The 26,134-nt window shown below is 42.3% G+C and overlaps 1 protein-coding gene across 4 annotated transcripts in view; it reads right to left on the bottom strand.

The window, feature by feature from the left end:
• Tomosyn (syntaxin-binding protein tomosyn) overlaps window positions 1-26,134 on the bottom strand; it is a 64,273-nt gene that overhangs the window by 31,603 nt on the left and 6,536 nt on the right. For all 4 annotated transcript variants that reach the window (XM_075895707.1, XM_037425263.2, XM_037425264.2 and 1 more), the window contains exons 3-17: window positions 25,793-25,874; window positions 25,566-25,666; window positions 24,387-24,521; window positions 23,243-23,306; window positions 20,291-20,374; window positions 19,149-19,272; window positions 17,058-17,133; window positions 14,593-14,747; window positions 13,613-13,685; window positions 11,609-11,759; window positions 9,953-10,020; window positions 9,334-9,374; window positions 8,157-8,365; window positions 5,842-5,967; window positions 558-712 (exon numbers count right to left, since the gene is read on the bottom strand). In XM_075895707.1, the coding sequence (XP_075751822.1) occupies window positions 558-712; window positions 5,842-5,967; window positions 8,157-8,365; window positions 9,334-9,374; window positions 9,953-10,020; window positions 11,609-11,759; window positions 13,613-13,685; window positions 14,593-14,747; window positions 17,058-17,133; window positions 19,149-19,272; window positions 20,291-20,374; window positions 23,243-23,306; window positions 24,387-24,521; window positions 25,566-25,666; window positions 25,793-25,874 (1,644 nt within the window). The remainder of the gene's footprint in view (window positions 1-557; window positions 713-5,841; window positions 5,968-8,156; window positions 8,366-9,333; window positions 9,375-9,952; window positions 10,021-11,608; window positions 11,760-13,612; window positions 13,686-14,592; window positions 14,748-17,057; window positions 17,134-19,148; window positions 19,273-20,290; window positions 20,375-23,242; window positions 23,307-24,386; window positions 24,522-25,565; window positions 25,667-25,792; window positions 25,875-26,134) is intronic.

Here is a 26,134-nt window from a genome sequence, read left to right as displayed (position 1 = left end):
CTTGTAGCAACCAGAACATTCAGAGCAGGTGTAGCCCCGTTACACAGTACTTGTCAACAAACATTCATCGAATGCTGCATTTTCCAAACATTCAACTAAAATGCGTAATGATATTATTGCGATAGCCATTATATGAACACACTGAACGAGTATTTCCCACTGCTTTCACGTCCCGTATATATTGTGAATCCAAAGCATACCTTTCCACATAGTTTGTCCTATCCGCGGCTAAAAGCACACGAGTGGGGGTGACAAACGCAGCCGAAGCAGGGATCAAATGATTTGGACCATCTCTGTCGTTCAGTGTCTTTAGAAAGGCTCGTTAAAAATAGCATATTAACTTAATCGCTAGCCTGCATGCATAGGAATACATAGAGTTGAGGTGAGACAGTGTTGCAAAATATTTAGTAAATAACTGAAGCAAGGATTGGCACCGGGGGCATAAAAGGCAGCTTTTCCTTGTAAATAAAAAAGAAAAACAGTCGGAATATATGGCTCAGCTACGCTTCCACAGATTCAGGTGAAAGACCAGCGGATCTACGAGCAGCCGTACGTACAGATTGTATGTAGAGTTGATGCTGAGAGAAGTGATGTGTCCAGGCGTCTCCCCCCGCACCCATGGGAGCATGCACACCAAGGAAGGCTGAAAGCCTGTGCCCCATTTCTGCGGGCCCGACTTGACATTCAACGAGGTGTAGTGCTCCGAAGAAGCCTGCACGTGGGGTAGGCAAAGAGGAACCGTCAAATCAGCTCCGTAGTGAATTCGCAAGAATGTCCACTTTCCGTACGAGTGTTACATCATGTCCTCAATTGCGCAGCATCTCAATTTCATATGCTCAACAATTTCAGCTGGACATAAAGATGTAATTTTAAAGCAAACTGATGATTCAACTTATAGTACAATTCCCAACGGCAAATCAATTCTGCATAATCCCGCATGATGCAGTACAACTTTCTAATGATGCAAAATATACTTCTGTATTACACCCATAGATTCCGTATTCCTATTACTATATAATCTTGTATTACTTGAAGAAATCTACACCAACCTGAAACAATTCTGTATCGCAACAAAAGCTTGGAAGAGCACTTATGGTATGTTTATTTTGAAAACACAAGTATATGTTCTATTAATTTGCAATAACATGTGATACACACTTCTGAGTAATGCATGTACAGGCCAAGTATTCACAATGTGATGACGTTTATTCGAGCCGAGAAGTCGCAGCGAGGTCGCAACGGAAAGTGGGCGTACGGCAAGTCTGGCAGAGGCGGCACAAACTCTCGCGCAAGCAGAGCACGGGCTTTTTGTTGTCTTCCGAGTGGTGACAAGGTGGTAAAAGGGGGTGACAGAGAAGCCACATCTGGTGTTAATGGCGATCGGGAAAGTGCATCGGCGTCCGCATGCTTGCGACCGGAACGATATACGACACGGATGTCGTATTCCTGCAATCGAAGTGCCCAACGGCCCAGACGTCCGGACGGGTCTTTCAAGGTGGACAGCCAACATAGAGCGTGGTGGTCTGTGACCACATCGAAAGGACGGCCGTAAAGGTACGGGCGAAACTTCGCAAGCGCCCAGATTATGGCCAAACACTCCTTCTCTGTCACGGAGTAATTCAATTCAGCCTTCTTAAGAGCGCGACTTGCATAAGCGACTACGTATTCGGTTTGGGTACCTTTCCGTTGTGCCAAAACTGCGCCAAGACCAACGCCGCTTGCATCAGTGTGAACTTCTGTGGCAGCAGTAGGGTCGTAGTGGCGAAGAATAGGTGGCGAGGTCAGCAGGCGGCGCAGCTGGTGAAATGCGTCGTCACATGCAGGTGACCATGCAGATATACCTTTGCTGTTGGAAAGCAGACTAGTCAGAGGTGCAATGATGGACGCGAAGTTGCGCACGAAGCGACGAAAGTAAGAGCAAAGACCAACGAAACTTCTTAGGGCTTTCAGTGATGTGGGCATGGGGAAGTCAGCGACAGCTCGAAGCTTATCGGGGTCCGGAAGAACACCGTCTCTTGTGATGACATGTCCCAAGATGGTTAGTTTGCGGGCTGCGAAGTGGCACTTCTTGGTGTTAAGTTGTAGGCCTGCAGAAGCTAGACACGCCAGAACCTCGTGGAGACGACGAAGATGTGTCGGGAAATCAGCTGAAAAGACTACGATGTCATCTAGGTAACACAAGCAAGTTTTCCACTTGTGGGCCCGCAATATGGTATCGATCATGCGTTCAAACGTCGCAGGCGCGTTGCAGAGCCCAAATGGCATGACTTTGAACTCATACAGGCCATCTGGCGTTACAAAGGCTGTTTTAGGGCGATCACATTCAGCCATTGGCACCTGCCAATACCCAGAACGCAGATCCAAGGATGTGAAGTACTCGGCGCCTTGTAAACAGTCAAGAGCATCGTCTATTCGTGGTAGCGGGTAGACGTCTTTCTTTGTAATCTTGTTTAAGCGGCGATAGTCCACGCAAAATCGAACGGTGCCATCTTTTTTCTTTACCAGAACCACGGGTGACGACCAAGCGCTTTGAGAAGGCTGTATGACTCCACGTTTAAGCATGTCATCTACTTGCTCCGTAATGACGCGGCGCTCTTCGGCAGAAACGCGGTAAGGACGCTGTCGCAGAGGCGAATGTGAGCCGGTGTCAATAGTATGAGTGACAGTCGTGGTGTGGCCCAAAGCAGGTTTCTGAAAGTCGAAAGAAGAGCGAAACTTGTTAAGGAGAGCAACAAGTTGGCTGCGATGCGAGGGGGGAAGGTCTGCGTCAATAGCATCGTCGAAGGCTGGTGAGCTTGATGGCTCAGACGCCTGAGTGATTGCGGCAATCTGACATGGCGTTTCGTCGGGAAGAATAATATCATTGATATGGTCGACAGGTTGCACATATCCTAACGTTTCACCACGAAGCAAGCCAATGGGGTAGTTGCAGTGGTTGGTAACCAGCATTACGGTTAAACCAGACGCAATCGTAAGAACGGCAAATGGGAGCACGATGCCCTTGCGTTCAGTAAAAACAGGGGATGGCGTAAATACCACCGTGGCGTCAGGTTGCGCCACACATGAAAGGCTAATAGGGACTGAAGCTTCCGGAGGCAAGGTGATGTCGTCGTCAGCGATGAGTTTGCAGAGCAGTGGTGAATGGTCGGGCGATGGAAACTCACAATTTGGCACTAGGGACACTTCCGCACGGCAACAATCGATGATAGCTTCATGACCTGATAAGAAATCCCAACCCAGGATGAGGTCATGAGAGCAAGATGGTAGTACGAAAAATTGGACGATGTACAAAACGTCTTGGATGACGACGCGCGCCGTACACACAGACGAGGGCTGAATGCGTTGCGCGCTAGCCGTGGACAGCACGATGCCACAGAGAGATGTGGTCACTTTCTTCAGTTTGCGACAAAATTTTGCGTTCATCACAGAAACGGCGGCCCCAGTATCAATTAACGCTTGTGTGGCGACTCCCTCAACATTGACATCAACAACATTTCGCGGCGAAAATGGAGGCCTTGATAATTGCGCAGAAGTTGCAGTTCTTGCCTCTGGAACTGCACTGATTAGTTTCCCTCCTCAGGAGGTGGTCTACGACGCATAGGAGATGGTGATCGGCGACGAGGAGATGGGAAACGAGAAGTTGATGGGCGACGATCCGAGTCAGAGTGCATCTGTTCGTATGCAGACGAGGTGGCCTGCTGCGACGCATAGGTAGGAGTTCCAAAGGAGGCGTACGCAGGTGTGGGACGGCGGCGGCAGTAGCGTGCAATGTGGCCAGCGATGCCACACGCGAAGCAGATAGGACGGTTGTCATGGGTGCGCCACTCATTAGATTGACGGAAAAAGCGAGGTGAGGGCCTGTAAACCGGTGGCGCTGCCGGAGGAGTTGGAGCCGATAAGGCGACTGGATGCGGTGGGGGCCGCGCGACCACAGCTGCGTAGCTGAGAGGTGAAGGCGGCGCAGTTGGTGCGTAGCCAGCAGTTGAACGATCAGATGGCACCGAAGTGCACGGGTAAGAGGCCGGAACTGTAGGGAGTGCATTGCAAATTTCAGTGCGTATGGCCTGCTGCATATTCGAAGGGAGGCTTGTCGTGGGCGCGTCACTATGCGGCAGCAGGGAAAGCTGTCGGGCGACTTCCTCCCTGATGAAGTCTTTAATCTGGTTCGACAGAGTTCCTTGGTGAACGTTGCCATTGGCGAGTGCGACGGCCGAGATGGAATCTGGTGATGGAACACTCTGTCGGGCGATGGAACGCTGACGACGCAATTCATCGAAGCTCTGGCACAGGCTTACGAGGACCGCCACCGTGGTCGGGCTCTTCGCCAGCAACATCTGGAATGCGCCATCCTCGATGCCTTTGAGAATATGTCGAATTTTCTCTTCTTCAGGCATGGATGAGTTAACACGCCTGCAGAGGTCGAGCACATCCTCAATATAGCTAGTAAAGGTCTCACCAGGTTGCTGGGCTCGGTGGCGCAGACGCTGGTCAGGGCGGAGCTTGCGGACCTCTGGTCGGCCGAACGCTTCGGTCACGAGGGTCTTGAAGGTGGACCAGCTGGCGATGGCGGTTTCGCGGTTGGTGAACCATAGCTTGGCGACGTCAGCCAAGTAAAAGATGACATAGGCAAGCTTGGAGTCGTTGTCCCATTTGTTGCTGGCACTCACGCGTTCGTACAAGGAGAGCCAGTCTTCGACGTCTTGCTCACCACTGCCGCTGAAGATTGGTGGGTCCCGCTGACGGGTAGCACCGGGGCAGGTCGACGGGGCAGCCGATGGTGCTGGCTGGGCTGGGACGGGCTGGTGGGCGACTGCGTCAGTCATGTTTCGCGGTAGTCTTTCAGGCAACTTGCGAGAGCGGAGCTCCAGGTCTTCTTGGGGATCTCAGCACCCTCCACCAAATGTGATGACGTTTATTCGAGCCGAGAAGTCGCAGCGAGGTCGCAACGGAAAGTGGGCGTACGGCAAGTCTGGCAGAGGCGGCACAAACTCTCGCGCAAGCAGAGCACGGGCTTTTTGTTGTCTTCCGAAGGCGCATACGCGTTGGTGCGTATGCTCCACTACAACCAGCAATGTTATGCTTTCATTACAATAAATCAGGAAGCAGTCAATTTGAAACACAGATACGGCAAACCTTTCAAACAACGAAACTCCTTGATGCCATGTCACAATGTACCATGCATCATATAAATTTATTGCCACTGGCAGGAAACAATACCTGAGCACTAGATGCTAAGCTGCATGCTTGGCAAACTGGTTCTCATTTATCATTTGCAAATGGTGCTATAACTAGCGCAGGAATAGCTACACTAAAACAAGACAGCACCCCATTTTTATGTTTCTTTTCTTCAGTTCCTGTGTTGTCTGTAGTACTGCTTTACAATGACAAATACAAGGTACACTCAAACTTCAATATAGCGAACCTGGATACTACTATAATGAATTAACGGTTATAACAAAGTGAGCGAAGAATGGCTTTGTAATAGGTACAGTGCCTCAAATGTATCTTTATAACGAATTTTCGGATAAAACGAAGCATCTTCGTGGCAGGTGTTCATGTGCTGAGACCAAGATATGTGCTGGATTGACAAGGCTTCACGTGCTGAGACCAACATATGATTATGAGGTGAGCCATAGTGGAGAACACTGGATTAATTTTCATCACCTCAGGTTTGCTGACACGCACCTACATCCAGATGCACAAGTGTCATAAAAATGTGGCAGGTTTGTATAGTGTGGCCAGTTGAAGCCCACCCTTTCACCGTTATCCCATGTCCATCTCCTCTAGCTCCCTCAATTTTCATATATACGCTAAACCACGAACATAAAAAAAAAAACTTACCTTTCTACAACCCTCTTCCAAGGCACTGGGGCAGGATCCCTGCTGCGATGATTGACGTTGATACTCGCACTCAGGGGAACAGTCACCGTCATCATCGACCTCATAGAGGATCGGTGTCTCGAGAACCTGAGTAGAAGTGCGACATACAGTGATTCCTGCCGAGACAAAAAACTTGTTGAGCTCGCTTTGCAAGAGATACAGATCACCTCTACTGCAGAATCCAAAGCTGCGGCAAGTAACAGGCTGCACCTACCGTATTTACTCGACTCTAACTCAACCACAATTATAATGTGACGGTTGACTTTTAGTTGTGTCCAAGAATAAAAAAAAGGTTAAAGTTATACAAATCAGTAACTTACGTTAATTAATGCACATTTTACATGAATTTTGGTAATATCGGTATAGAATTTTAATGCAAGGGTTGACTTGAAGTCGCAAAAAACTGGAAGAAGAACTCGCATTACATTCGAGTAAATACAGTATGATCTTTTCACAGCTTAAGAGGCGAACACTAAGAAACTACTATGCAGCCATCAGGAATGTTTCCTGTCGCTAAATGTAGCCCTAAAATTTGTGCACGCGTTACAATCAGGCTCTAAAACGAATCCAACATATGGTTATGTCAATTTTTTTTCTTTAGTTTGCATTACAATCTCACGGGCACACTATGATTGTGCACGTGCGGTAGTAAGGCAACATTCCCACCTAGGTCATAAAGATTGTGAATGTGGGCCATAACTTTACACGTTCCTGTCCGCAGGAAAATAAGCAGTTTTTGGGTGGTCTAGTAAACAATTTTTTTTACTGCTACACCAAATGCTTTATATTATAACGTATAGATTAATTTGTAGCAGAATGATTGTGCTTTCTGATGGTATTATTTTCAAACAACGATTTCTTAACATATTTTTGTAGAAAATTATTTAATGAAAATATTTGTAAGAAAAACGAGAAAACTTCGTAAAACCATAGATGCTGCTTTGCACCAAAGCAACCTAAAAAATTTCCAAATATACACTTTAAAGACGAATGCTATATACAACATTACTGCAAATACAAACTTTCTATTTGCACAAGTTAATATTATACAAAAAAAAATGTTAGCCATAGTAGCTCTAACGAAGCGCCTTGCGGCACTGCGGAGCCCAAAGCCGAGGTCAACACCCGGCCATCTTCTCGCGCAAAACTCCACTCTCTGTGCTGCCGCCAACAGGTGATCCCATCCAAACAAGGTTTACACCCTGCAGATAAGAACCGCGACCTTTAGAACACGCTGGATGTCCTCAGATCTGATCGCCGCCGCGATGAAAGGGCTCGGAGTAGAAAACCGAACTAACCAGTGGATACCTGTCAACGTTCTGGGGCTCCTTGATGCACTTTCACCGTCCGTGCTAAAGTCTGATGAATCAGTCATTTCCCAAGTCTTTGCTGCTACCACCATCACAAAATTCTGATGCAGACTCATCAGAATGCGTTGAAATTCGCCGTTTCCGAGGGGCAGTCACGTGCGATGTCAACGCCATGTCGGAAACAATGAAAACGTCTAGCGTGAGGTCTATAAAATGCGCTTTAAAAATACCCGGCGAAAAAAGAAAACACAAAAACGAAACTAGAGAAAAAGTTCTCCTTTTATGCACTGGATGACGCTAGATGTCCCAGAGCGCTCTGAACGCGAGAAAATGTTTATTGAAACCATCGGCAGCATACTGTTGATTAGGATAGGCGTGGACAGGAAAGTGTTAAGAAACTAGAGGACAGCTACGCAACTTACAGTAACTACACGAAGGTAACATGAAGTAGTTACTGGCGGCCATAAACTTTTTTAACTCTTTGTATCCCAGCATCCACTTATGTGGACAGAACATTGTGCAAATTTTGATTGAACTAGCCAACTCCTTGCCTTAAAATCGACTTGAAATATTGGCCCTACCCTATGCAGGAGTGATGCTACAATATCAAACTGATTTTAGGGGCAGGCATTGCTTAGCCTAATCACCCTTCGCTAACATGTTCCGCCTACATATGCGAACGCTGAGATACAAAAGGTTCGAACTGGTCGATGGCGGTTACCTGGTGCACCATGGCTCAGAACGTCACGAGCTGTACACCACTTTAATCTTCACAAAAAAGCAAGGTAAAGAGAAGAGTGGCCTTGCATAATGCGTGATCGAGAACTGGAGGGAGCATCTTAATCAGTGCATAAAAGGTTGGCAGAATGGCAGTTGTTTGAGGCGCAAGCACCCAGGCACACATGCATGCAAAAGTAACGAACACTGTAAACAAAAAGAGAGCTGAAGAGCACACTGCACACTCACGTCCACTTCCACCGAGGCCTCCTGCTTCCTGAACACAAACACGATGACGTAGAAGCTGGAGCCAGCCACGGCCAGCAAACGACTGTCGGCACAAAAGGCCACCTTCTCCACGGCAAAGGGGTCGTCATCCGGCACCTCCTGACTGCCACGGCTTTTGGGCTTCTCAAACACCTTGGAGGTTTTCAGCCGGTACAACACCTGAAGCGTCACTGCATGGCACAAAAACAGTGGTTGTACATGACCACACCAGTAAGCTGCACATTCTGCGTACAGAAGGTTCAAACATGGAGGCATGTATAAGAAAATACTAAGGATGTGAAAATAATTGAGCACTTTGAATATACAAACAAATATTACAGTATCTAAATTTGCTTAAATGGAAATTTAAATCATTCAAAATTTCAAAGTATAGAATGAACAAATAAAACATCTCATGTAACCTCTTGTAAAGGTTGTTTCACTGCATTAAAAGGCCACTATATTGTGAATACACCTGCCCAGGGGAAATTCGCCCTGTCGCAAAGCCTCTACTTCAAGGTTAAGTCAGCACATTACCATTAATAAATACATAATTTTTTAAGTCTAAAAGCTTGTTATACTAACTTTTAGGCTCTAAGTATAGTAAATTTTAAAGCAATATACTTTGCAGGTTACTACTTGCATTCTACCAAAAGCCAAATCCTGCTGCTATTTAAAGTTGCTTGCACTTCCTTTGAATAAAAAAAGAATGACATTTGTACAACTTCTGTTCTAATTAAAAATATACATATTGTGCTGGTTAGCTGGGTCACAATAAATAGGCTCATTTTTCTTTATAATGAGATATATATGCAATTTGACCAAATCTAGATTCACTTTAAATTTGCTTCAAACATAAAGTTTACTGTTTCCGCATGCCTAAAAATACATGCACAAAAATGCACAGTGAAGTGTTAAGTAATGCCAATGTGGAAATCATTACTTTGTATATCATTGAAGCAGATGACATTTTAAATCAACAAAAACTCAGGAGTGCCATGGTGAGCTAGTAAAATGAAGGAGGTCAAAAGCCATAACCTACTGGGAGCACAAACACAGTGCTCGTATCTCACAAACCAATACAACCCTAGAGCAGTCTCTATATGGCTTGCACTTGAAGCAAAGTTAACAAAGTATTAACTGAGTGAACAGTTCCCACCTGAAGACGCATCCCACACCTTTAGGGAGCCATCAGCATGCCTGTGAGAAAGAAACGTTGCAAAAATTAATGCAACATCCTCCAAAAGAAAGAAAAAAAGAATAAAAATAAATTCTTATTGCTCTACTCTGAACCTAAATGACCGGGCACTCCTGAGCTAGCTTGCTCTTCACGTGCAAACAAGAGCGATCAGCTACATTTGCTTTCGTAAACTTACACAGCTTTTATTTGAAGCAATGTTCATTATACAAAACTTGCATTGACATCACAGTGATCACCATCTTTAGGTACCAGCTAGTTGACAAGCTGCAGTAACTCTTGCTCGAGACTGCGCGGAGCAAGAAATGGTGACATCTGATCAGTGCCGGTGCATCTTCCAATTCTTTGTGTTTCCCTCGGCGCGACTGACAAACAAAATGAAGTGGAGAAAGCACAAAAAAACGTGATGGTTGAACGACTCTCTGCTGTCCCTTGCACTGGCACTCTCAAACACATTAAATGTCATGGCCGCAACTACATTTAGGTACCCAGTGCATAGAACCTGTCTGTGACGTCACATGCAAGTTATGTATACCTAGTACCCACAAAGCATATGTTCCGAGTGAAAAGTCAAGCCTACCCAGTGATGATCACTTCAGGATAGCTGACTGTTGATGTTCCCCACTCACCCCCGCTGATTGGCCATTCCTGTAAAAAAAAAAGAGCAAACAAGAGCACAGGGAGTTCAAAAACCAGAAGGCTCAAAAGCACAGGCATATAATGCCAAATGACCTTGCTTAGATTACAGAGGACTCAAGTAAAACACCTCTTTCAGCCCCAACATAGTTACAACAAAGGTGTATATATTAGAGCAAACTTGGAAAAGAAAGACATGAAAAAATAAGTAGGAGGGAGCAGAAAGGTCAGCCACTAAATTACAGGTGTTTATTTGAAAGAACAAGCCACCAGATTACAACTATCTGCGCATGCGTGCATCGTTATCGGCTAACAGTGGTCACACTCGCATATCAGAGAGCTGCAACTTATTTTGAAAAAGTGAGACAGGCTTATATAACTGATGCAAAATATGCCTCTCTTCTTAATGCGAAACGTCTCCAATAACTCTCACCCTAATGTGTTGTTGCTCCTGCCTATTATCTTAATCTCACGAAGCCGACACTCACGTCTGCAGGCTAGACAATGCACAGGTAAGAGTGAACTTCTTTTATTCTGTAAGGATAATTCATGCTCCCGGGCTCAGTCGTTGAGACGGCGCCCAGTTTTGCCCACATACGTCTTCCTACACGATAGCAGTATTTCGCGTGCAACACCCATCCCGCATTTCACATAAGGTCTGGTGTGCTTCTTCTGTCATTTCAGCTTTTCATCAATGCGGCTGATCTGCAGACATATTCCAGCCGACTTGCATAGTGCTGAGAAGACTACGTGCACACCGCGTCCTTCCTCGAACCTTTCTTTTCCAAGTTTGCGCTATTATGTACCCCTTTGATGTTAACTAACTTGCCCGACAACGAGTCTTACTTAAGTGTTACAACAGTCAAGTTCTTATACATCGTCAAGCGCAACTATTCTGCTAAAATCAGAAATGTTGCTTCAGTCTTACTTTGCTTGTGAGAATAGCTGGGTAGTAAATAAATTATGTGCAGTACACCACTGAAGCACACCACTTTTCAAAGTGATCTCAAGTTTGAAAAATGCTTTTCAATGCAAATGTTTTCAGAGTTGACACAGTACTCTCAAATAAGTAGCAGTACAAATCATTTGTATAATATACAATGCATGAAATAACTTTTAATATATCAGATGATAAAGAAGTGTGACATGTAAAAGCAAGTGGCATGTTCTGCAAACTATAGGGATAGCACTGATGCATTTTACAAGCACTTTTAAAACAACTCAATATTGTTATTCATTTCTTATTGAATAAATTTACCATAGCAAACAACTGTTATGGGGCCCAGATGTCTTCCATATTTACTTGATCAATACGGTTTTAGGACACAACCCAATGTAAAAGAAGTTTAGGATAAAAAAAAATTGCATCTTTCCTGTCTGCTTTTTGTCCTGAGCTCTTTTCACCTCAGGTGGCATATTAACCATTTTAATAAAGCATGAGCCAACTACCCCATCACATGATTTGATAAGGGGTAGTTCACATTACTAGTATAATACGCAACATCATACCCAGCACCCATCAAGATGACAGCAAAGATGCTTAACACTCTAGAGGGATAGACATTCAAAGATAGCATAGCCAGAGTGATGATATGCGCACCTTTTCCGAGAACCCTCCCCTCTTGTTGGCCTTGCTGCCCACTGAGTAAAAAGCAGGGATGAGGTCTGTCGGACAGTCGGCCAAGTACGTACAAAAGGTGACAGGAGATTCATGCAGGTCCATCGAGTAAGGGTTCTGGAAACACGGGTAGCTGCGACCAGGAACACAATATGTTTTTGCGAATGCACTTAATTATGAATGAAGGTGTTCTCACACATTAGACATAACCACTACTCTTCGTGTTTTCCTGCAAAGTGACCCTAGTGAAAAACCTGATTGTTCAGACTATGGTTGCTTGTGGCGAGACTAACGATACACTTGGCTGGTCACTTTCATCTGCTCGATAGCCCTCTTACTGCAAACCCATTCACCTAACTCAATCGAAGTGCTCCGAAGTACACCAACCTTCAAGAAGTGGAATTCAAGAACACCACCTATAAAGGATGCACTCCTGGTCACACAGTTTCTTTGTACGCCATGTAAGCAGCTTATCAATCAGTTTAGGCAAGCTTTCCCTGGTTTATCTAGATTATGCTTTCATATCCCAACAAACTGAGTCGTAGTGTGGCACAGCTGGGCAAAGATACTTTGAATTTGTATCGCGATAAGATTCAAGATACCGAAACAAAAAGTATTGAGATACAGATACAAGATACCACCAAAAAAATTGTATCCGTTACGATATTTACCAACTGTATCTTAAGATAACACGATACATTCGAAAATTCGTTGTTGTAGACCCACAAAATGTAGCAGCGAATGCATACACACAAAAAGGTCTGCTTGAAAAATTCTTAATATGGCTAATTTCATTTTATTGAAAAGTTCAGTTTGAGATGAATGTTGTGCATGGAAGCATTGCGACAGCAGTATCTTGTATCTTGAGATACGAGATACTTCATAGAATGTAACGGAAATACAGATACAGATACCTGTCTTGCGGGATATATAACGATACTGATACAAGATACCCAAAGAGTATCTAAGATAGTATTTAAGATGCATGTAACTTCGATACTGCCCAGCCCTGCAGTGCGGCAATGCAGCAGTTAAAGGTATCCTAAGCGCAGAATAGATAAGTGATCCTCAGCTGGGGTGAGGAATTCAGGATGTCATTCATTATGTGAATTTGTCCACATGACCACACATGCGTAGAACCCACTTATATATAAAAATTGTTGATATTGAGCTGTTGCAACATTATCTTGGAAATAATATGCAAAGGTGTACTAGTAATAATTGCTAGGGTCTCACATTCCAAAGCGACAGTATGACTATGAGGGACGCCGTAGTGGAAATTCCTGGAAATTTTGACCCCCTGGTGTCTTTTCCATGTGCCTCTAAATATAAGCAGATGGGCCTCAAGCACTTCACCTCCATCAAAATGCTGCTGCTGTGGCTGGAATTCTATCTCGTGAACTTTGGGTCATTTAATATGAAGGTTATTATGCAAAAAAAATGAGGAAGCTGTGGGTCCCATAATATGGATAGCTCACGCAGAATCTTGTTGACCGTTTGTTTCAGTAAGATTTTTGCAACACAGTAGTATGATAAGATAAAGCATACCAAAAGTGGGAAGTACTAACTGAAAAGCAGCTATGTATATACTATGTAACTCTTGTATTTAACTAGCGCCAATACATCGAACTACACCTAGCAATTTTGTCATCCCCTTTGGATTCAGCATGTCTGGCTTTGACTGTCATCACATCCACAAGATGAAGTTGACCCAAGGCTTGCCCTTGAATTCATCAAGAAAAGCTCAGTGCTGTCTTTTAACTGATCTATTGCTTTAAAAGAGCACTAAACGAAAAAAAAATTTTTTGCTAATTAGTGAATCATTGAGTTGTTGTATTAGATGCATATTACTGTACTAGACACAAGCAAATTAATGTATTAAATGAACCTTGATATGCAATTATTAAGCTATATTAGAGGTAGAAATACTGGTTAATTTCTAGTGGCACCCACATGAGAAATATAAAAAAGATCCACAAAACGTACCCTTGGCTTGTGAGGTCAACCACCACTAGATCATTCTGTAGAAGAACAACAACAGCGTAGGGTTCATGGAATTCTGCAAGCAAACAAAATATCCGTCATACAAGCCTCCAGACTATCAGCTGAGCTGGCTTGCCATACCTTCTCTAGATCTCTTGCATGTCCCATTTATCATTATTATAAGTACATTTCAATATTTCAGTAAATATTACACAAAATATTAAATATGGACACAGAGTGAGTTGCATTCAGAACTGTGCTATAGTCTAATCTATTTTCTTTGTATCAGTTAAAATTATTAGTAGAACGTAATTCAGTGTAGACACATTTACTAATGATAAGCTGCCATAGGGTACATTTCGAGTACCACAAGTTGACATGAGTCGATGTAAGACAACAACATGAAGCATCAGAATGGTAAAGTGCTATCAGAACTGACACCAGGCTCTCTGCATTGAAGCTAATAAAAATGATTTCCACCAGAACAAACTGACAAAGACAGTCACTCATTTCATATTAATGAAAATCTGGCATTCAGGATCTAACCATTACATTTTGAAAACTCAGTTTTTCATGTACTAAATGTACCATTTGGTAATAGGAAGCCACTTAAAAAGTTATGTGCCTGGGCTGTGTCTGGGGCCCAGCCATGTAAAGCTGTCTAGCTGGCTGCTAATCAACCCAGGCAACACTCTACAGTTAATGACGAACTGTGTAGATAAAATAAAAATTCTAGAGTTTTACATTCCAAAATGCAGCAATAAGGCACAAAGCAGTAGAAAACTCCAATATAATTTTTACCACCGGAAGTTATTTAACATGCACCCCTTAACATGCACACTAAATACAAGCCTTTCACTCCCATCAAAATGTGACCTCAAAAAACACGAATCAAACCCCTGTCCTTGCACTTAGCCATTAAATGATAACGGTGTGTCAGCTGTTGAGTTAAATGACAGAACATACACACTGGCAGGACGTACCACTTTGGAATGGGGTTTCACAGAGGGTAACAAAATCAACTATGTTGTGCTCCATTTCCAAAACTGTTGTGGTTTTTCCATGAATAACGGTCAAGGCTGGTGTCTGGCCACTCTTGTCGAAGGGGAGGCCTCCCGAAAAGATAACAAAGGAGTCCCTGGAAAAGAAAAAAAAACATGCACATATAAGAGGCAATCCAGGGTCGACATGTAGCATTCAAAATATTTCAATTGATATTTGAAACATATTATGCCAGAGCAGATTAAAAAAAACCAAGAGCCGAAGTTTCATTTCCAACAGGCAATATTTTCAGAACTCTTCCCAGGTTTATCAATAAAGGAAGCAGAACTAAATGTTGCCATGTAAACAGCAAAGTGATGTGTCATAACCAAGAAGCAAAAGCAACCAATCTCCAGGACAATGCTATTGCCGATATCCGTCATTACATTGCATTTAGCAATGCAATACCAACCAGTAACAATGCCATTTGGTGGCTTTTAATGCCGTAGTTATTGCAGAACATCTCAGACTGAACAGTGTTCTAATAATTTCATTTCAACACTTGTTTCTTTGTTATTGTTCATTATTTTCATCATACAAAAGTACTGTGCACCTCCCACAATACTCCAAAGATGGGTACTGTGCAAGGTGCACGGTACATTGAAAAATTTGTAAACAAACAAATACAAAAGGTACGCATAAAAGGGTGCATTCCTGGTCATACACACCTCGATTTCACTTTCAGCTATGATCAAGAAGCAGCAACAAGTATGTCTAGAACATCTACACATCATGTTGCTCCTGTGTGCTGTGGTACCAAGCCACAATTGACTCATATTTCCAAGTTGCTGGGTGACTTCACGAATGACTGAGATGACTGACAACCCACATATTTTGCCAAGACACAATGAATGACACAAAAGAATAAAATATATTGCCAAGTTCCATATCTTCTATTATTACTTGTCAAAAGCTACTGTTATCCATTTTTTGCTTAAGATACGAGACTAGGAGTAAGTAAGCTCAAATGTGACAGAATCTGTACTACTGCAATCAAAACACCTATAGAGATAGCTGTGCATCTCCTTGTCAAGTATAGTTCTGATTAACTCAATGATATCCTCACAGCTGGTGCTAGAAACTCCAAATACCAGCTACAAGCTCACTTGTCAGAGTCCTTATTTCCGTTATCAATTTATACACTTGTCAGCCACAATGAGATTTGCACCATAACAGTAAGCACCTGTCACTAAAATGATGCGAATTATTGGCTGTAACAGTATAAAAACTGTTCATAAAGAGGGCTGAGAAATCATGAGAAATCTTTCATGTGATAAAGTGCCTCCGGGGTTAACAATGCTCCGATTTTACATTTAAGAACTGTGCACTCACAAGCATTGTTCTAAGTTTTCTATGAACACAAAATATATTCAATATATCCACAAACCTTTCAATACTTCATAAGGCAAACTTCTTGAACATCTGACATTCTCCATCTAGAGTGCACATAAAATAGTGGTCTATTTCGTTTTATGTAGAGAGCTTAGTTACATTACCATTAGCTGCATGCCAGTGTATGTGCAACAATAGCATTAGTTCCATTTAATGTAGCCTATGTGATAATACGAGCATGTACCAAAAGAAGCAGACTACTATCTTTAGGCCAGTTCAGACAACAAATTGTGAGTTAAGCACTCACAGACAAAAAAACGTTAACGTAACGTCACACATCTGTGGCACCGGAAGCCACATTTGTGAACAAAATTGTGCCACCAACTGTATAATTGGCTTTATGAACCAGTTATGAACACACAAGTGCCGAACGTAGCAGTGTCAACTACCCACTGCAGCGTAAGTATTAACAAATCTTAGCTTCATGGCTAATTATTTTGAGAGTTGAGGGACACAGAACCCATATTTAATCATGCCGTAAAGCCCAAACGGATGACGAGAATCCCCGATTGACTGAAACGATGCATGGCGCAATACTCGGCAAAGGCAAACGTTACAGCATGCAGCAGTGTCAACTACCCACTGCAGTGTAAGTATTAACAAATCTTAGCTTCATGGCTAATTATTTTGAGAGTTGAGGGACACAGAACCCATATTTAATCATGCCGTAAAGCCCAAACGGATGACGAGAATCCCCGATTGACTGAAACGACGCATGGCGCAATACTCGGCAAAGGCAAACGTTACAGCATGCAAAAGCCTATAAAAGGGCTCCAGCTAAATGAGACACACATCTTTTCCTGGGCATACGGCAGCATGCAAATCATTTCTGTTAGGGTACTTGCGTGTCGTGCTTTCCTGTTTATAAAAGAGAAAAGGAAACAGTCATTGTATTTAGCGTCACCAATGCAGGTCAAAGGATAAGATTAATACAAGTTGTACACCAGCTTCAACATCAAACGAAACAAAGAGGCAAAAAAGGGGTGTAAAAAAATCACAGATTGTAGATACGTACGCCCCCCTCACTGTTTTCCATTCCACCTTGTAAATGGGCTTGCATGGATCGGGCTTGCCTTCTTTCGAATTCCGCACTGGAAAAAAAAAAAAACATTTGAGAAAGAGTGGGCGAGCGTGATGATGTGCCCTAGCGGTTGAACATGCACTGTGATGGAGCAGTGAAAGATGACTAAAAACTGGCATAGGCAGGTTTCTTTTTCCCCTTCATAAGAACATAATATGCTTTCTTTTTTTGTTTCAATGCAGTGAACGAGACTAAAATGAAGACGTGGCATGACAAGAACTTTACCCGAGTCCTGAGAAACTGACTACAACTTTTTTTTCTGGCTACGAACACGAAGCTACGATTACAAGCCATGAGCGTGGCCCTGCTGCTGAAGATATTTTAAAAATTTTCCTCTTTATTTATCATGTGAGAAATGAAAACAAGATTGTAATCACAATGTTTACAATATTTACAATGAACGAGAACTTTTCACTGCCATTATGAGACAGGAAACAGATTGATCATGTTTGCTTCTTGTGCATTTGTTCTCATATAATTTCTTATTAATTCTTTAAATCAAGCTTGACTCAGCGTTACAATGATATCAAGTCTAGAACCAAATCTGCGATCAACTACTTGAGTTCACTTCTCAAAGCCTATGCATGTGAAGAACAAGCACACATTTTATACATCTTTAAAATTGACTGTGTGACATACCAGATCTACTCACCTAATTTGTGCCCCCGCATAAGTTGGGTACTCCTAATGTTTTGCCAGTTTTAATAAAAAGAAAACTTTACTAGCTTATTTTGCGCTCCCCAAACCACTCAAGCCATTACTTTTACATAATTGGCTAAAGCTGTCAGAAATTTTCAGGATGCCCCTATTTTGACTGTCAATCAAGTTTTGGAAGATCACAAAGTCCTATCGTGTCAAAATGACAAGTATGAATGTCCAGAGATTATGCTGAAATATGCTGAACAAACTTGAATATGCGCAGAATTGCTGGCAAGTGCTCCCGTTCTAAAGTGATATAGAAAATTCCTGTGAATTCCATTCTGAAGGAAGAAATAATTGCTTGGCAGGAATTATGGGGCCATGCAAATAAATTTGCTACCATCATCACCTATATGCACCTAGTTCCGGGGAACTTGGTTGGCAGGCATCTCCTATAAATGATGCTATCTCCTATAAATGATGGAAAGACAAAACATGCACTAAAGGTCTTTCACATCCTGTCTTTCCAATGCTACGGCCTGATTTATAGCAGAGAACCTAAACTCTGTACTTCTTAAAGCTATATCTTATTCCATTCAAAATGTAGGACACTCTACCGCTATTCTAAAAAAAAAATTCGGTTTTGTTTGGAATATTGATGTGATGGAGCAGTTTTGCTGCTTTTATTGCTTTCTGTGATGAATGAGTGCAATGAGCATGGCCCGAGAAGATTTGAACCAATCAGGAAGTGCTCTATTTGTAGTGGAATAGGAAATGAAACTCAATAGCTTTACATCACAGCACCCCAGGCTGCATAAGGCCAGAGACTTGAAAACCAGTATGCCTCGGCTACTTTGAACCAAAGTACACATGCAGGAACTTTATGAGCCCGTAGTATTAGCCTTTGCACACACAAAGAAAATTCCCTGTTTATATATTAAACCAACAAGCCAGATGTAGCACTAAGCTAATGTGATCAGGGTGTTCCGAGTACACACTTTTCAGCAAGACTTCTCAGGTTTATACTATGAGAATCTTGCTTCTTTAGCACCTTTCAGACTATGCTCGTTGCCGTAATTCTCCTGAAGGCACTTTCCGTTCTAAGATTTCTGACACAGTGCTCTCTAAAGTACCGATTAAAATCCATGAATTCAGTACAAGCAGTGCTCATGAAACGTTTTGTACATACAGCTTCCAAGTTCATATATGCAATGCCATCATGGTATTGAAGAATGTCTCGGCACCACGAAAATGTAGACGTATAATTGGCTAGTACACTGGCACAAATTGGAAGTTAGACAGTGGTAATATTTGCCACTGCATTAGGTGGTTTTCGCGAACTACGTAGGCAACGGACACAATGTTGGAATGCACGACAGATCTCACCGTGCGGGAAGATAGTGTTCATCGGTTTGGCAGGAACTCGTATGTTCCACGTGGTAAGGCTGCCGTCGGAGTGGCTGCACATGAACTGCTTGCCTTCATGATGCCACGCCACAGAATGGAGAGCCTGCCAGGGAAAAAAACAGCCCAAGTGAACGACGAGCCATCTCCACCGTTGTGGCGCAATCTCTTATTGGCGTAAGGCAGCATGAGGTACGTAGGCAACACAATTACGTATGAAGCTTACAACCGACTCAAAATAACTCTCCAATTTTTTGTTAACTTACCTGCCTAATCTTGAGTACTACAGTACATTGTTAGGATTAATGGAAGCGATGCTAGGATTGAAACTAATAACCACAGAAGGCTGAGCTAGTTGTTAGAGATTCATCGCAAAACAAAGGCATGCAGACACTGACACAACAGAATAGCCCAAAAAACCCAATTACAGACTATCAACTTTAAATGTTGCACTTTAGGGAGAATTAAGGTAGACACAAAGTTATTGGTGCATGCTGAGAAAAAGCACGTATAATGTGATAGTTTAAAGCAAATGTGCAATCAGTACAAGTCGAGAAAAACTCTTTATGGCATTGAATAATGTTGGCACAACAGTATTGAGTGCACACAACTAGGTACTTCACTGGACTGCCATGAGAAGACAAGACTTGGAATTGCCAGGAACATCTGATGAGACCCAAGAATTGTCAAATGAATGGATTCAAGCCACAAGTGTCACCCAGGTATGGCCATCTAATTCATCGAACAAACACCGGCTATAATGCCGAGGCACCACTTCCATTTCTGCGTAATGAGTTAAGGGCGTTGATCGAGAAAATCTCACGCCTCAGCAAGCCTTTCCACAAATGCAACATCTTCGCCACCAACCTGATAGAGAGCAGTATGTAGTTGTACAAGAAACCTGTCATGTTATACTGACAAACTAATAGCTAAATCATACGCGAGTTTTGTTGACATGAGTAACGATATTTCCAAAAAATATTTCAGTACTGCATTTCAAAAAATGTGTCTACAAGAACCTGTCTCTAGAAACATCCAACATAATTAGGCTACAGACTAAATTTCTCTTGCCAATGGCTAGTCGTATTGATACAAACAAGACACACATTCCATCCAGTAATCACCTCAGAGTGTTGAAATCTTGCATCGGCAGAACGATTGCGCAAGTCCCAGAGAACCAATGCTCCCGTCTCAAAGCCGACGAGCAGCTGTGCAGAAAACAAATGTGCAATTTTGTTGAGTAAAAATTGAGAAAGGTTGCAATAGCTTCATTTAAATGCGTAACAAAGACACTTTTTATTTGGCTTATGTTCATTCGACAGCACACTTTCAAAAGCAATAGACAACACCGTATTAAACAGCATGCTTACACAAGCAAGGGTAAAATTTTAGCGATGTTAAGAGGCAAAATATTATTTAAAATGTTAGAAGAAAAAAATCCCATGCAGCTAATATCTTCTAATGAAGGCAGCACTTATGTCATTTAACCCACCTGCCATAGTAACTTAACAATAACTTCACTTCAACTTCATATGGTGCTCCAACCAAAACAGGCAAGAATTTGTTGCCTTCCTTGAAGTTATTTGTATAAAAATGTCTAGAAGCAATATGCCTGACGAAAGTATGCAAAGCTAAAGTTGCATGCTCTGTCTCTAGCTGGTATCACTGTACATGCACATATCCTCCTTGCCAAAATGTTGTTTTTAGCAAAACTTTCTACCACAAAACTTCTCAATGATTCCTTCTTAGATGATGACAAAAGACAGAGGCAATAAAAAAATTAAAATTAATTTATTTATTTATTTATAAATGCACCCCAAAAATAGCATTTGCTTCTAGTCATTACACTCGCTCAACTACACGTGTATGTGAGGGCCTATGTGGAACCAGTGGTGGTTACCAATGCTTTGTAAAAGGCGGCATCATGTGCTGGGACTGATATGGAAGGGTAGATTTATCCACTGATAAAATTGCACACCTATTTAATAAATTCTTGCTTGTATTTTCCAGCATTGTTGATTATATGCAGGCAACAAAACACGCTATTATATTGTTTTTTAATTCTTCAGTTTCGTCGCAAAGCATGCATTGGAGCTCCAAGTACACTTCCGTTACGGAAACACTGTTGGCTATTTCTCATTTTTTGTACACTTGGAAAAACAAGTGGTCACCCGAGAAACACAACTCGAGGCAGGTTGTGTTTACGTAGCAAGACATTAACACAGCACTCCCAACAGTTACTTAATACGAGGACATGCCAATTTACCGAATGCATACAACTATGTATCATTCTTGTAATGCCCACTGTATCATATTTGGTACATTGAATATGATACGTCAATAAAGGTACTATAGATGTCATGATAAGCAGCTGTTGCAGGTTTGACATGTTATGAAGAAGGTACTATCAGTGTCAAATGAAGCCCAAACAGCGGCAAGCCTTCACGATGGTATACGCAAAGGCTTTCTGCTGTTTGGGTTTCATTCGGCGCTGACAATACAATGACTTACATATTATAGGACAGTTTTAATTATTTGTAATTATTACCAATTAAATTATGCCTCAAACGAAATTTCATTCATATTTTTCTTAAAATGAATTGTACAAGAAGAGCAAAAACAGTCAATATTTTCTCAGATTTTTTTCTGAAGTCATAACTATTCGTAGGCATTACAGGGTTTAACTAGCGCATAGAAGACAACAAGAAAGTTGGTCAGATGCTTCACAGCCGCACGAGCGCCGACTCATAAGGCCAATATGCATGCACAAAGCCGTGTGTGCATGAGGAAACATGCCTGAATTTGTGCTCAGCCAACAACTGGACACAGTGCTTCGGGGCGCACACAATGCACAATGCTCTCTTGCAATCCATCTCTGTCAATGCACAAGGATGAACAAGAGTTTTAAATGTGCTGCGCAGCTTGAACGCAAAAGCAGCACAGCAACGATGAACCCGCCATATAGTGCTGAGGCTCAGTTAAAAATATGGGCCTTAAGTGTCTCACAAGAACGATTTGGGAGAGCCTTACAAATAAAATTTGCAGCACCTCGCAAAAATAAGTTTCCTGCGAACACATTTTGGCAAACAAACGTACGCATTCCCAGCAGCTAGGTAGAATGCCTCAGAAGGATAACTTACTGAAACCTCAATAGTAAAACTTAGCGCCTCGTGCAACAAAAAACTGACAGTACCAAGTAGAATGAGCTCATTCTTAATATCTACTGCTTTACATCTCAGAACAAAGAAAATGATTATGAGAGACGCCATGGTGGAGGGCTCCGGAAACTTTGAGCATCTGGTGTTCTTTGACATGCACCAACATCGCACAGTACACGGGCCTCTTCCATTGCACCTCCACCCAAATGTGACCGCCACAGCCGGAATCGAACCTCCAACCTTCGGGTCAGCAGCCGAGTGCCCTAACCACTCACCCACCATGGTGGACTGCACTTATTTTTAGGTAGTGGCCAGAAGCAAGCAACACATTCTATCTGTGCCAAAATGCTTAGAATGAGGACACAGGGATAACAGAATAAAAGGCCAGGTAATTGCTCGGATGTGTTTTTTTTTTTTGTACACACAGTCCATACTTGCAAAGGAGATATGGCCAAAGAATGGGTGCACTCAAGTGTACTGATATGCTGCTACAGGTCATCACAATGTTTCTTCTCACATCCCACACATAAGAAACAGTGAGTCAGAAGTGCCCATGTCATGCTTATCCCTATCTATATGAAACATTGACAAAAAAGCACTGTCAGCTCTAGTGCAGACTTTTGAAGCCGTGACTTTTGTGGCCCCCACTTGGCATTTGACATAGCTTTCAGCAACCATACCAGAACTTACTTGCCCAACTACTGTGAAGGCTATATGATAACTAAAGTAATGGAACATCTAGAGAGGTTGTGACTGTGAAGAGGGAAGCTTTCATAGATTTATTATCGGGTGGTGATGTGTTGGTCATATTCGAGCCTTTCCCAAGAGAATGAATTAAATAGAATTAAATTAAATTAAAATAGAAGTTCTAAGGGGACAAAAAAAAAGTAGAAAAATAAGACAAGCCAGAGCACCCACCTTATTATGGTCCACAGGGTTGTCGCTGACGTGAACCACCGCACCGGGATGAGTCTTGCGAGATCTGTGTAGATGGAGCAACAGCAACACCATGCATAAATCCTTTCTGAACAGCAGGCATTAGAGGACTTCGCTTATTATTGAACTGTGCTTCACAAGCTTCCATATTTTTTATTAGTACCCTTTTGTTGCAATCGAATAAATTAATACGGCCCGCTTGCTCCCTGCACTTTATGGGAGCTTAAATTCACTTAATGTCACCAGAGCATGTACCAGCGAGATGTAAGTCGTTTGACTGTACAGTTATGGGGCTTAAATTAACTTGATGTCATCAGAACATGTACCAGCGAGATGTGAGTCGTCTTACTGTACAGTTACAGAACAGCTGCCCAAATCGCAAAATGCGTTTGCAAATTTTTGGTTGTGCTTAATAGAGCTGTAATAAACAACGCATACACACAATTTTTTGTTTCTGCAATTCGAATGCCTGGGATATCACACCTTTTTGACACGTTAGGGAGACTGAGTGTGTTTGTAGTAAACAAAAAATGATAATAACGCAGCTTTGCACTGGTGTTGCCAAGCACGAACGAAATGCAGAGCTAGGCAGCTTTCTTTGTTTCTTTTCGATTTTCGCTTTCTTTCCTCCTCTCTTTCTTTTTATCTATCACAGTTTTACTGCGTTTTTTCCCCTCTTTTTGTGTACAATTTATTTCCATTTTTGAATTTTTTTCTTTCTTTCTCTGCATTTCTATTTATCACTTATTTCCTTTTTTTCTATTATTATACGTCGTTCTGACCGTATTACACCAATGATCGACAGCACACAACAGAATACAGCAGACTGGGCCCCTAAAGTGCTCTGCACTTGATGTCATAGTTAAAGCGCTCGAATAACACCAGGAACACATCGTCTTCTTGGAGCGAGCACTTGCTCAGTGTAGACTACTACGCTACACGTGGGTTTTCTACCGTTCTACCAAGCTACAAGAAATGATGACGCCGTATGACAGCCCAGGTCCCCCATAAAGTGCTCTGCACTTAAAAGGACAGTTAACCACGGGTGGCCTTTTTGGTAATGACTGGCTCGAAAATTCAAAAGTTCTCTCGAGTGTCTTGTTGAAGCTTGGCAAAGCACACTCACAATTCTATAGCCTTGTTCCAGTTGATGACATAGCCAGAGAGTGTAAACGATTCTATGTTCACTACGTGCAAATTCCCACGCTCGGTGCCAATGTACAGCCATTTGCTCCTGAATGGCAGGTGACAATGGGTGATCCTAGAAAAAGAATAGAAAAACGGTTAGCTGTATTGGCTGCGATCCATCTCTTTGATAATATTTAACCATTGAAAGAGAAATGGTTCACAGAAGCATATACACGAAAGTCATGAACAGAATGGGACTGCTATCAACATCAGTTTGTCATGAAGAATTGAAAATCGTTTTTTCATAATTACGTCACTATGGCTCAGCAGAAGCGTCTCAAAAGTTGTCAAGCTCAGCCATTGGATCCTTAGTACACAACTAAAAAGACAACAAAGCTGAAGAAGATGCTGTCGAAATCCACACAATCACAAGCTGATGCCCAGTTCGTTTGTCTTTCCTGGCTCCCTAAAACTTGTTTTACAATAAGAATGGCTCTTTTGAGTGTTTATGAAGAAGGGCGAGTTACAAATTCAACTGAAATAATTATCTGCGTTTATTTTTTTCCTTGCCTGTGTACCCCAGACGCTCTTGTTACTTAGCTCATACAGGAACCTCCACATCTATTTAGTGTAAGCCATGCTCATATATCATTATTATCCCCTTCGGCGGCGGTGTGTACAATTATACACATCAAATTCAGAGAAATGTCACATACAGCATGTTTCTTCAGATGGATTGAAACTCAGCGTGCACATTCATGCAGGCTTCACAGCAATCACTTAAGTTTGTTGCGCTGAGTATTGCTGCCAAGGATCACTTTGCTAGAAACACTAGAGTGTTCACAACCAACGTAAAGAGTTTTTTTTTTTTTTTTGTTCCAAATGAGTGCAACCACAAATCAAACTATGCATGCATTTTGGGCCTAATATTTGGTCTTTTTAAGCAAGAAATGAAGATGACTAATAACAGTAATTATATAATTAATTATATGCTAATTACCATTAATTACTCAAACTAACAAAAAACAACACATTCCTTCATTTTCTTTCCTGAAATGTAATATTGAGTGCCTTAAAATCATGCCATGCACATTTGATGCATTTCCACACAGTGCATCATGACTCGCGCCCGAAGGGGATATAGATGCAAAGCATAGCAGGGAAAAAAAACACTTGCCGTTCTTTTTGGAACTTGAGTGTGTGCACCACCTCGGGTTTCTTCTGGCGCAGATTCCAGAGGTGGAGAGTATCATCTGCACACACGCTAATCAGAGCACCCTGAATGAAAAACAACACGTATCCATTGAGGCCAGGCAAGACCGCTGTTATCCGACTTCCGCATTACAATAGGAGCACTTCCTCAAACTTATTTTGAAACATGCCGAGTAAGTGAAACAGCCTCACCTCGTTCACCAAAAATAAAATCTGTATCACAGCATACTCCAACACATGTTGAATGGTACAATCCACGCCGGGCCGGCCAAACCTTTGAGACGTCACGAGTCAAGGTTGAGTAGCAAGGGTAACTGCACGCTGCCAGCAAGTGATCTGACAGTTTTGCAATAAAGCACACAAGGCTATTCTCTAAAACGACAGAAGGTCAAGTGGTTTGCTTAAAATTTGCTGTAGAACAAATTAGGAATAGCATACACGGCCACAAAAGAAATATATGGCACAAATGCCAACTGCAAGAGAAGACATATCATGCTTGAGCAGTTATTTTTTATGTGACCCACACGTACCAAA

The sequence above is a fragment of the Rhipicephalus microplus genome, chromosome 5 (genome assembly GCF_043290135.1).
Source record: "Rhipicephalus microplus isolate Deutch F79 chromosome 5, USDA_Rmic, whole genome shotgun sequence".
Classification (NCBI taxonomy): Eukaryota; Metazoa; Arthropoda; class Arachnida; order Ixodida; family Ixodidae; genus Rhipicephalus; species Rhipicephalus microplus.
Note: the sequence above shows the minus strand (reverse complement) of the source record. Positions and strands in the feature narration are given on the sequence as shown.